The sequence below is a fragment of the Myxocyprinus asiaticus genome, chromosome 48 (genome assembly GCF_019703515.2).
Source record: "Myxocyprinus asiaticus isolate MX2 ecotype Aquarium Trade chromosome 48, UBuf_Myxa_2, whole genome shotgun sequence".
In the NCBI taxonomy this organism is placed as follows: Eukaryota; Metazoa; Chordata; class Actinopteri; order Cypriniformes; family Catostomidae; genus Myxocyprinus; species Myxocyprinus asiaticus.
Window position 1 is genome coordinate 21,483,163 of NC_059391.1, and position 12,080 is coordinate 21,495,242.

Genomic DNA, 12,080 nt, shown 5'->3' on the forward strand with positions numbered 1-12,080 from the left:
GTCTGTCCGAACTAGCACGTGCTTGCCCTGGATCAACGGCCGGAACCTCTGCAGGGCGAGCAGAATTGCCAGTAACTCGAGGCAGTTGATGTGCCAACGCAGCCGCGGACCCGTCCAGAGGCCGGTGGCTGCGTGCCCATTGCAAACAGCACCCCAGCCCGTCTTGGAGGCGTCTGTCGTGACCACGATGCGCCTGGAGACCAGTTCTAGAGGAACACCTGCTCGTAGAAACGAGAGGTCGGTCCAAGGGCTGAAAAGACGGTGACAGACTGGTGTAATGGCCACGCGGTGTGTCCCGTGGCGCCATGCCCGTCTCGGGACTCGAGTCTGGAGCCAGTGCTGAAGCGGCCTCATATGCATCAACCCGAGCGGGGTGGCCACAGCCGAGGATGCCATATGCCCCAGGAGCCTCTGAAAAAGTTTCAGTGGAACCGCTGTTTTCTGTTTGAACGCCTTCAAACAGGCCAGCACGGACTGTGCGCACTCGTTCATAAGGCGCGCCGTCAGGGAGACAGAGTCCAACTCCAAACCAAGAAAAGAGATGCTCTGAACCGGGAGGAGCTTGCTCTTTTCCCAGTTGACCCGAAGCCCTAGTCGGCTGAGGTGCGAGAGCACCAGGTCCCTGTGTGCGCATATCACGTCTCGAGAGTGAGCTAAGATTAGCCAGTCGTCGAGATAATTGAGAATGCGAATGCCTACTGATACGCCCGACCCTCGAATGCGAACCGCAGGAAGGGTCTGTGTCGAGGAAGGATCGAGACGTGAAAGTACGCGTCCTTCAGGTCTACCGCCGCGAACCAATCCTGATGCCGGACGCTCCCTAAAATGCGTCTTTGCGTCAGCATCTTGAACAGGAGTCTGTGTAAAGCCCGGTTCAGTACTCGCAGGTCCAAGATTGGCCGCAACCCACCGCCTTTCTTCGGTACGATGAAGTAGGGGCTGTAAAACCCTTTCTTCACCTCGGCTGGAGGGACAGGTTCTATCGCGCCCTTCCGTAGGAGGGTAGCGATTTCCGCGCGCAGAGTAACAGCGTTTTCGCCCTTGACGAAGGTGAAGTGAGTACCGCTGAACCTGGGCGGGCGCCTGGCGAACTGAATCGCATAGCCGAGTCGGACGGTCCGGATCAACCACCGCGACGGATTGGGAAGTGCAAGCCATGCGTCCAAATTCCGTGCGAGGGGGACCAAGGGGACAATGCCGTCGGACGTACCGGCAGGTGGGGCCTCGCGGCGGGGCGGAGCGCGAGGTGCCACAGCACGTCGTGGCCGTGCTGAGTCTAGGAACATCGAAGCACTTACCTGGCTCCTTGTGACCACCCCCGGAACAGCCTGGGACGGGGGAGGAAGAGGCCTGTCCTCGCGACCCGTGGAGGCTGTCACATCGGGGGTGGATTTGTGCCACAGCTGGGCGCTCAGGGGCGAAAAGGGCACCGCTGGAGCGCCAATCCTGCAAGATAAAACCCGTGGACGGTAGTCGTGGTGACGACCGTACACACCGGGTATGTGACCCAGGGAGGAAGGAAGCCGCTCTTTTGTTGAACTGTTGGGTACCGCAGCCACTTGGGTGTGCGGCGAAATCAAACGAAAAGGCAACAAAAGATTTTCCGCCCGGCCCTCCACCGGGGGATGGAGTGGTCTTTCTACCAGCTCCAGGTAAGTGGGTTCCCTTGTCCCTGGGTTGCCCGTCTCAGGGGCGCCTCAAAGACCTCCGTGGGTTATTCGGTGCCGGCTGTGAGACGGGTGGTGTCGGCTTCCTGCGGTGGGCTCCACGCCGGGGCCGGGCCGGAGGGGCGGGCTGCGGCGGAGCCGGTGCAGTCACCGCAGGGGGACGCCCTTGGCGACGAGCAGACGGGGTGCGGGGTCTTGAGCCGCGCCGGGGAAGGATGTGCCGGATTGCCTCCGTCTGCTGCTTTACCGTCGAGAACTGCTGGGCAAAGTCCTCAACGGTGTCGCCAAATAGGCCCGCCTGGGAAATGGGGGCAGCAAGGAACCGTGTCTTGTCGGCCTCGCCCATCTCGACCAGGTTGAGCCATAGGTGGCGCTCCTGGACCACTAGTGTGGCCATCGTCCACCCAAGAGACCGCGCTGTGACCTTCGTCGCCCGGAGGGCGAGGTCGGTCGCCGAGCGCAGTTCCTGCATCAAATCTGGGGTGGAACTACCCTCGTGCAGTTCTTTCAGTGCCTTGGCTTGGTGGACCTGCAGGAGAGCCATGGCGTGCAGGGCAGAGGCGGCTTGTCCAGCAGCGCTGTAGGCCTTGGCCGTCAGGGACGACGTGAGCCTACAGGGCTTGGAGGGGAGCTTAGGGCGTCCACGCCAGGTGGCGGCGCTCTGCAGGCATAAGTGCACTGCGAGCGCCTTATCCACCGGGGGAATCGCCGTATAGCCCCTGGCCGCCCCGCCATCAAGGGTAGTGAGAGTGGGGGAACTGCGGAGTCGGGGTCGGGCAGTAAAAGGTGCCTCCCACGACTTCGTCAGCTCCTCATGCACCTCCAGGAAGAATGGCACTGAAGCGGGGCGCGGCCGGTCTGAGCGGCGCCGCGAGCCCAGAAACCAATCATCAAGCCGCGAGGGTTCAGGGGAGAGCAGAGGGTTCCACTCTAGCCCGACGCTCGCGGCCGCCCGGGAAAGCATGTCCGTCATTTTGGCGTCGGCCTGTAACTGGGCGACCGTCCCCGAAGGGGGAAGCCCAGCTGAGGCTTCTGCGTCCGACTGGACAAGCCCGCTCTCCGATGCTGCGCTCGAAAGCTCATCATCTTTGCGGACCTCGAACGAGAAGCCAGACTCGCCGTGCGACTCGCCGGCGAACTCATCCGGAAGCCCGATTGGGGCAGACGAGCGTGCTGGGGAATGGGAGGTCCGCGGGGGGATACCCGGCGGAGGCGATCCCATTGAGGTCCCCAAATCGCCCCCAGCACCAGCCGCGCTGACCTCAAACCCGTAGGTAGGAGGACCAAGGCGGGGAGCCGCTGGGGTGGCTTGCTTTCTTACGAAAGCAAGCCACGACCGCAACGTTGCCATGGTCATGTTCTCGCAGTGAGAACATGAGCCATTCATAAACGCTGCCTCCGTGTGGGTCGCGCCCAGACACGAGAGACAGCGATCATGACCATCCGAAGTTGAGAGAAAACGACCGCAACCAGGAATAACACACGAACGGAAAGGCATCTTTAAAAAGACGCGTCTTTAAAAAGACGTTCCGTGTGTGCGCTCTTTTAGAGAAATATATACTCTTTTAGAGGGGAAAAATGCTCTTTCAGAAAATATACTCTCTAGTTTTTCTGCCGAAGCGCCCAGGGGCGTTCTCTGCAGTGCACCAGTGCAGAGGAGGGAGAAGCCGCTGAAATGCGCCGTCAGATCCAGCAGAGGTGAATGAACAGTGCTATTCAGCTCAATGAGCATGACCGTTCGGCTCCGAAGAGAAAATCTGAATGAGTGGTTGCATACCAGCTCCTTTTATACCCGTATGTTCGGGGGAGTGGCATGCAAATACCACTCGCCAATTTTCATTGGCCTTTTATCAAAGACCAGAGGTGTCTCGGGCTCCCAAGAGTGACCCCTAGTGTCACTACATCGACACCAACGTCGAGTGAGTGACAGATAGGGAACAGTAGATATACAGCACCTGCAATTTGATTATAAATAGCATTGCCATAGGCTTGTTTTTCAAACCAAACACAAGCTTTTTAAAATAGTTTTTTTAATCTTGAACAAGTGCCACCTATATATCAGTGGTTGTAAAATGTGTTTACTGTAGATATAACGAGGATAGAAATGATAATTAGAATGCTTACAAATGGCATCTGGTTGAAACAAATACAGAATCATGACTTTTATTTGAAAACATTTTTATTTCAGAATAAAAACAAAAAGTTCCCCAATGGTCTCTTTTGTCTTAGCCCAATAAGCAACCATTTTGAAATGCCCCAGCAACCATCTAGCAACACCCTAGTAATCACCCAAATCACCCTGACATTGCCTAAATATAACAATTAGTATATTTTACTTATTCATCTATTCATTGTGGTAGAGATCCCAAAGGCATTTTGACCAAATACAAGATTAAGATTGTTTTTTTCTCTAAAAACATTGCCTCTAAGGGGCTTCAGTTTTTGGCATAAAGCACCATTTGAATGATATTTATCCACTCGGTTATAGAATTCTCAGCTAAATGAATATTCAAAACATAAAAACAAATTATAAATAAATAAATACATTCTAAAAGGAATATTTTATTTTATTTTTATTAATTTTTTTGTCAAACAAAAATGGCACCTATGCTGGATAACGGATGTCAATGATATCATAGGTTCTTACGTGTTTCATAACGGAACTTCATGGTTTCAAACCTAGTGCCATATTTGATTTGAGAGCTGAAGTGGAAAAGGAAGATTATCATTATTTTGTTTGTATTGAAAAAAAAAAAAAAAGATCTATGTGGAGATTCTTCACATTTTTCCTTTTCAGTTTCTCTGAAAAAAATAACAGCATACAGGTTTGGATAGACTCAGGGTGTGTAAATAACGACTCGTAATTGTCATATATGGTTGAACTATTCCTTAACATGCACTGAGGATTTTTTTCTGATCATGGTGGAAGTTTTGGGAGTTTGTAATAAGTCCTCAACAATTTGCTTTTGTAAAAAATCACAGTCTTTTCTTCGACAGGTGGGAGGTCACACCATGCTGCCCATTCGCTGGATGCCTCCCGAAAGCATAATGTATAGGAAGTTCACAACGGAGAGTGACGTGTGGAGCTTCGGCGTCATCCTCTGGGAGATCTTCACATATGGCAAGCAGCCATGGTTTCAGCTGGCAAATAATGAGGTATGTTAATTTTATGAGTTTCCATAAAGAAAATCAATTTCTGGTTATCTCAAATGGATGAAATTTAAATTTAATCATTAATTTTTTTATTTTTTTTTATTTTTTTATTATCCCTCTGGCTACCTTTTTTCCTGTGTTATTTGTAAACCACAGTTGTATCACTGCCTTGGGAGGACCGAAGGTGTAAAGACTAGATGAGATCATTTATAAAAAGCATCACAACTACTGTATATCTGAGTCATCACCATGACTCATTGCATCCTCAGGGTTCCCGCAGATCCTTAAAAAGTCTTAAAATGTCTTAAATTCAGTTTTCTGAAATTTAAGGTCTTAAATATCTTAAATGATACAACAAAAGTCTTAATTATCATTTAAAGAGGCCTTTAATTTGGGAGCGGAAAGACAGGAATCGTGATATGACCTAATCTGATTAACAAACTTCAAAAGAATACGATTGAATTAAATAAATGCATGTGCTGCGTTCTTCAAAGTGAAATGTGGCACTTTTGTATTTTGTCCAAGCACGTGGGGCTTGTCAGTGTTTCCAGCTGTTGCAAAGCAGTTCGCAGTCATTAAGCCATATCGTAAATTTATGACAAGCGATCACTCTTGTTCAACTGTTGATGATGATGATATAGTGTTGAAATGTCAATATGAGAATGCTTACTTTTAACCTTTTTATACTGTAATATGTTGTAGATTATTGTAGGAGTGCACATTTTATTTCCCTTATCTGTTTGAATGACTAATTGGAAGTGAAGCGCAAACATTTCAAAATAAGATTCCCCGGTGTATTTCAGCCTTTAAAGTTAAAAGTTCCACGCTGTGAATCTTTTTTTTTTTTTTTTGGTTAAAAACTGAATCTGGAATTTAATTCAGTTTGGACTCTTGTAGCCTCTGTCTGGCCCTCCCCATCACAAGAACATTTAATATAGGCTACCAATTTTAAAAACTATTGGCAGATGAATTGCCTTTCTTTCAACACATTATCATATCAGCAAAATCCAATATTGGTCGACCTCTAATTTGCATTTATTTATATATTGGTACATAAACCAATTTTAATGTGATATATACAGTATGTGGAAAACATGTCTTGCATACAGTAGATCCTATCCTGTTTTACTGCAATGTTAAGGCAATGTTGAATGTGTGCTCCTGCCTGTTTAAGTAAGAGTCTGTGATACATGATTTATTTTGAGATTGTTTGGAATTGTTTTGGTATGGGGATAGGGTATTAATTTTATTTGTTCGGGTCTTGAAAAAGGTCTTTAATTTGATTTTAAAAACTCTGCAGCAACCCTGATCATGAAAATGCTGTGCAATTTGAGACATTCGGTGTGAATTTTAGTGCAGCACATAGCTATTTTATATAAACAAAGGTGGAATCAGACTTGACTTGACTTCTGAAATAAAATTTTATAGCCTCTGGCTTTTGGTGACTGATTCATACAGATGAAGATGCTAACTTAAGCTTGTACTGAAGGGGTCTGGGTAGCTCAGCAAGTATTGACGATGACTACCACCCCTGGAGTTGCAAGTTCAAATCCAGGGTGTGCTGAGTGACTCCAGCCAAGTCTCCTAAGCAGCCAAATTGGCCCGGTTGCTAGGGAGGGTAGAATCACATGGGGTAACCTCCTCGTGGTCGCGATTAGTGGTTCTTGCTCTCAATGGGCCACGTGGTAAGTTGTGCGTGGATTGTGGAGAGTAGCATGAGCCTCTACATGCTGTGAGTCTTTGCGGTGTCATGCACTATGAGCCACGTGATAAGTTGTTTGAATTGACTGTCTCAGAAGCGGAGGCAACTGAGACTTGTCCTCCGCCGCCCGGATTGAGGTGAGTAACCGCGCCACCGCGAGGACATAATAAGTAGTGGGAATTGGGCATTCCAAATTGGGAGAAAAAAAAAAAAAAAAAAGCTTGTACTGAACATGACTTGCCTCTTAGAAATGAACAGGAAGTACATGTGTTGAAATGTCATGTTGTTGTCTTATTCATTGCACACCCTCCCTTATGTGCTGCGTTAATGAGAAACCTTGCTGCGTAATTTTCTACTTTTGTTCTTATCCATTTAATATTTCTTAACTAAGGTTTGGATGAAGTCCAAACAGATGGAGATGCTGCTCTCAAAACATTCCCCAGAAAATATATTTAAAAAAAAATGTCTTCAGTGAAATGTGACCCACACATGTTTTCATCAGATTATAATTTTTTTGATTATTATTAAATCAAAAGATTTAATTCTTCTTTTTCTTTCTTTCTTTCTTTCTTTCACTTATTTATTTATTTTATTTTTTTTTTTATTTTTTTTTTATTTTGGAGAGGGTGGGGCATCATCAGATACACTTATCATAAACAAGAATGCAGGCACAGACAATATAAACCAGAGAGATGCTGTGAGAGAGTATGTTTTCCATTACCAGCCAAGACACAGCTGGGTTTGCCAAAAATACTCCCCACTTCATTTCCAAGCTGCAAAAAGTCTATGTACAGCGATTCTCTTGAAGCTTCAAATAGCTGGCTGAAGCAGTACTTCACAAATATCATCACTTTCAGCTGTGAACCGTAATATATAGGTACTTGATGATTTATGTGAGCAAGATGTGTTTTGTTATGTATTTTACACTGAAAGAGCTTGAAAACCAATGACATGCACCACTCCATATTCTGTTGCCAAAGGGTTGGTGGCTCCTGTATTGCATCAGAACGTATGGTGTCATTTCTGCAAGTGGAAGAATCTAAATCAAACTTTCAGTCAATAGAACACAGACATTCACTAGCTGGAGTCAGCATGGTGGGCTCATGAGACAACAAACTATCATCTGTCTCTTCTAAAAGTCAATACAAAATGATTCACCAAAGCAAATGTCTTGAGTTTCATGAGATGGTTCCATTTTTCCTATCAAAATACAAAGGCCATAGATGTTTTCTCTACAGAGACAGCACAGAAACTGTTATAAGAGAGAATACGTTTCTGTTACCAAAAAAAATAAAATAAAATATCAGTTTCTGTGTTGTCAGTTTTTTGACTGTCAGCAAGTAGTTCCAAAGTGTCTAGTTATAGCACAAAACAAGTATATGCACAAATGGGACCCAAGCTGCCTCAAATAGATTCAGGAGTGCTTGAAGACTAGATAATCATTCTGAAATGAACCGTTGAACTGAGTTAACACTTTACAAGATATTATACACTTATTACATGTTCATAAAATTAAGTACAATAATAATTACGGAGTGTCTATTTGTTAAATAGCATCTGCCACACAGGGCAGCTGTTTGCACCCCAATAGTCTGGTGGAACCACAGAACTATACAACAAATTAACCAATAGATGTTGCTGCAGTGGCGTGGGGTGTAAAGACGGTGTGTAATTGTGTAGTGTTGTCCTAGCGACTGCGGTTCAAATCCGCATTTTGTCCCACTCTTTTTCCCATCCTATTTCCTGTTTCCACTCTAAATATTTCCTTTAATATTACTTAAAATAATAGATAAAAATTCATATAAATGTTGATTTCATCACAGTGATTTGGTCACAGTGAATGTTGGGGAGTGCATAGAAGGGATTAATCCGGAGGCAGGGCTTGTTGATCGCACTTGTTCCTGCGTGAAACCATGGTTACTTTAATAAAACCAAGATTATTTTTTCTAAGGCAAGGTTAGGTCAGGTTTAGGGGTAGGGGTTAATGTAGTATGTCTGTGGGACTCTAAATAAACACAATAAACACTGCAGTGATGTCCATACTGTAGGTTAGTATTTAAATTTGGGTGCAAATAAAATCTGCCACTATTTGCACTAGGGTGTAAATAGCATATACCATTATCTTCACCAGGGTGCAAATAGAATTTGCCTAATAATTAACTGCAATAACAGTAAAGGTCGAAACAGACACTACACAAGTATGTAAACTCAGGTACTTCTAGTGACGCGAGGTCAATATTGTATGTTGTTGCGTTCCAAAATGTATTAAAATTCATAACACAACTCAAGTGTGCGCTGCGTTCTAAACGTTGCTTCAAGGGGCACTTTTGTGGACATAGAGTACTGAAGTTTGTTACCACCACAGCATCACAAGAAAGCAACTATAGTATGTACAACCAGACCATGTGTTTCCAAGTACTTGCTTCTGCATACACATACTTGTGCAAAGTATGCTTCTGGCCTAATAATATGCAATTAAATGTACAACAAAATATTTGCACATAATAAAATATTAACTAATTATTTGAAGAATGTATTTATTGTGAACATATTGCAATAAACTTTAAATTCAGTATATGGTATTTTATGCTTGTAATAATTGACTTATAGTCAATATAAGTTGTTTGTTTGGTTCAAGATTTAGAACTATTCATTAAGACTTTTTTTTTTAAATGCCTATGGAAAAAAATAAAAAATAAATAAATACTTTCAAGGACACTTAAAAAGTGCCACTTGTGTGTTCTAATGCATTCATATTCCCAACACTACATACTTCTGAGTGTTTATTGTTTTAGCACTTTACTTTTGTCAAAGTTTTTAACCAATGACAGCTGACAGTAACAGATATTGGTAAGTTCATAGACTTTTACATAGATGCTTTTTTTATAGATTTATATGTAGACTTTATATAAACAAGTAACAAGTAAAGTCTTTTATCTAACTCTACCACTCTTTTTTTTTCCACCTTCACCTTCTCCCTCTCTTTGCAGGTAATCGAATGCATCACGCAAGGACAAGTACTGGAGAGGCCACGACTTTGTCCCAAGGAAGTCTACGACATCATGCTGGGATGCTGGCAGAGGGAACCCCAGCAGAGGTTGAACATCAAAGACATCCAGAAAATTCTTTATGCCTTGGGCAAAGCCACACCTGTCTACCTGGATATCCTGGGGTAGTGTTTCTTGGGGATATGTTTGTCTGTTTACGTCTATCCAACAAAGGAACAAACAACCTGGGAATAACCCAAAAACAACATGTACCTTACTGCTCCACTGTCAGACACCTACAACATGGGGATGGACTTAAGTGCCTGCAACTCCTTTCGATACACTGGATAACAGTCTTTAAAAAGCACTTTTACATTTTGTTTACCTGAGTATGAAAATGTACAGTTCTACTGCAAGAAGAGGAATCTCTATCTTTCTCTATTTTGTTCTTTTTTTCCTTTCATTGTGGTAAGAACAGCCTAGAACAACAGAAGAATTTCCTCAAAAATATGGAAATCTTTTTTTTTTTTTTTTTTTTTTTTTTTTTTTCTCAGACTGCTTGACAAAAGATTAAACTCTCCCTGTGGTTGTTTTTTATTTATATATATATATATATATATATATATATATATATATATATATATATATATATATATATATATATATTATATATTATTATTTTTATTATTCTTTTTTTTTTCTTTTCTTTTTTTCTTTCTCCAAGCGTGGATGTCTGCCATGTTTCTTGCTAAGAGTAGATCACCTTTCGGATATGACTGCTTACTGTTGCCATGTCAGATGATTGGCAATGACTTTAAAAAAAAAAAAAAAAACTGCACTCTGATTGGCCGGATCTTCTCTTTGACTCTACTACAGGAAGTATCCAACAGGGCTTTTAAATACTACAAGGAGCTTTTTAGAGAGTGGATTAACTTGAACGAGCAAAAGAACTACCAATCAATATAAAGGAGTTTATTTAAAAAAAAAAAAAAAAAAAAAATAATGTATATAATGTACATTTCTGTGTCACAAGCGGCAGTATGTTAAATTATTTCATTTCCCGATTAGATGATTTTAGTTCCTTGGCGTGCTGTTACGGTGAGTGTATTATAAAAATATTTTGAGAATATTTTAGTGTTTTAATCTTTTTTTTTTTTTTTTTTCTCACATGTCCATAGAATGTATGTCGATATTTTGATCTAAATGAAAAAATATATATATATATATATATTCTTCCTATTTTTTTTTTTTTTTTTTTTTTTTTTTTTTGTGCGTGTGTGTGTGGAAAATGTGACAAATGACCAACAGGACTTTAGGTAGAGCACGGTTACATGTTCACAGCAGAGCACACATACAGTAAATATCATTAGACATTGCCTCGCTCCTTGTATTCCAGAAACCACTGGCTTCTGAAATGGATGACAAAAGTTAATTGAGTTCCCAACATCAGATCATCCTCTGAAAATAATCTCTTTGCATTCTTTATCCTCATCCCTTTTATGAATTGTGATTATGCTTCTTTACAAACGTATTATGCGTCGTTTCATATGGTTTGAGTAATAAAAGAGATGTTTATGCTATCTGAGAGTGCTCGCATGTGCAAACTCATAAAATACCATGCATTATTTAAATCAGTACGCTCGCAGTGTTTCCTAGGAAATATATATATATATATATATATATATATATATATATAGATATTTGCATATTCATTTACAAAATTGCTTAAAAACTGTTAGGAAATATTGCATCCACTAATAAAGTTATCCAAATTAGTCCATTCCAAAATTCAATGTATTTTGTCAGGTAATAAACTTATATATCATTCCTTTCTCCCTAATCTTTAACAATAGGAGATTGTCTAAACACAATAATGTGATTCACCCATTGTATATTGGAAGCTTTCCTGAGTCTAAAGGGCTTGTTTAGAACATTCTTCATTTATTACGAGATGACAAACAGAGGGACTTTGTTGTAATGTGCTTTCTCCCTCTCTTACACTTTTGCTGGCTCATGTTTTTCATTCAAGGTGATCCGTGGCTCAGTACTTCTGTGATGATAAATTTGTAATCACTGTACACAAAGCAAATCAGCCAAGTAAACTTTAGTTAAGCTTTGGCAGCAGCTGTGCACTGTGTGTGTGCAAATTATTATTGAGCATGCGAAAAGCAGTATTTCATAAATGTAACCACAATTCAACTTACTGTAAAAGGATAGTTCACCCAAAAATTTAAATTCTGTCATAATTTAGTCACAATATTGTTTAAATTTAGTCACATTATTGTCATATTGTTCCAAACCTGTATGATTTTCTTTCTTCCATGGAACACAAAAGGAGATGTGAGGCAGAATCACATTCTTGCTCACAATGTACTTTCATTATATGGATTATGGAAAAAAGATGCAATGAAAGTTAACAACTTGGAGGTGAGTAAATTTTAATTTTTGGGTAAACTAATCTTAAATATCCATTAAAATCCCTTAAAAACACCTTTTAAAAATTACTTTTTCTGCACAAGCAACTTGTATTCACCACACTGCTTAATGTAGGGTTCTCGCAACTTCATCCCA

At 42.1% G+C, this 12,080-nt stretch overlaps 1 protein-coding gene across 2 annotated transcripts in view; it reads left to right on the top strand.

Annotated features, from left to right (window-relative positions):
* The window catches only part of LOC127437831 (NT-3 growth factor receptor-like), a 296,126-nt gene extending 286,187 nt beyond the window's left edge, over positions 1-9,939 (top strand). For both annotated transcript variants that reach the window (XM_051693038.1, XM_051693039.1), the window contains 2 exons: positions 4,665-4,823; positions 9,513-9,939. In XM_051693038.1, coding sequence (XP_051548998.1) covers positions 4,665-4,823; positions 9,513-9,698 — 345 coding nt within the window. In that variant the 3' untranslated portion in view covers positions 9,699-9,939. The remainder of the gene's footprint in view (positions 1-4,664; positions 4,824-9,512) is intronic.
* The last annotated feature ends 2,141 nt before the right edge of the window (positions 9,940-12,080 follow it).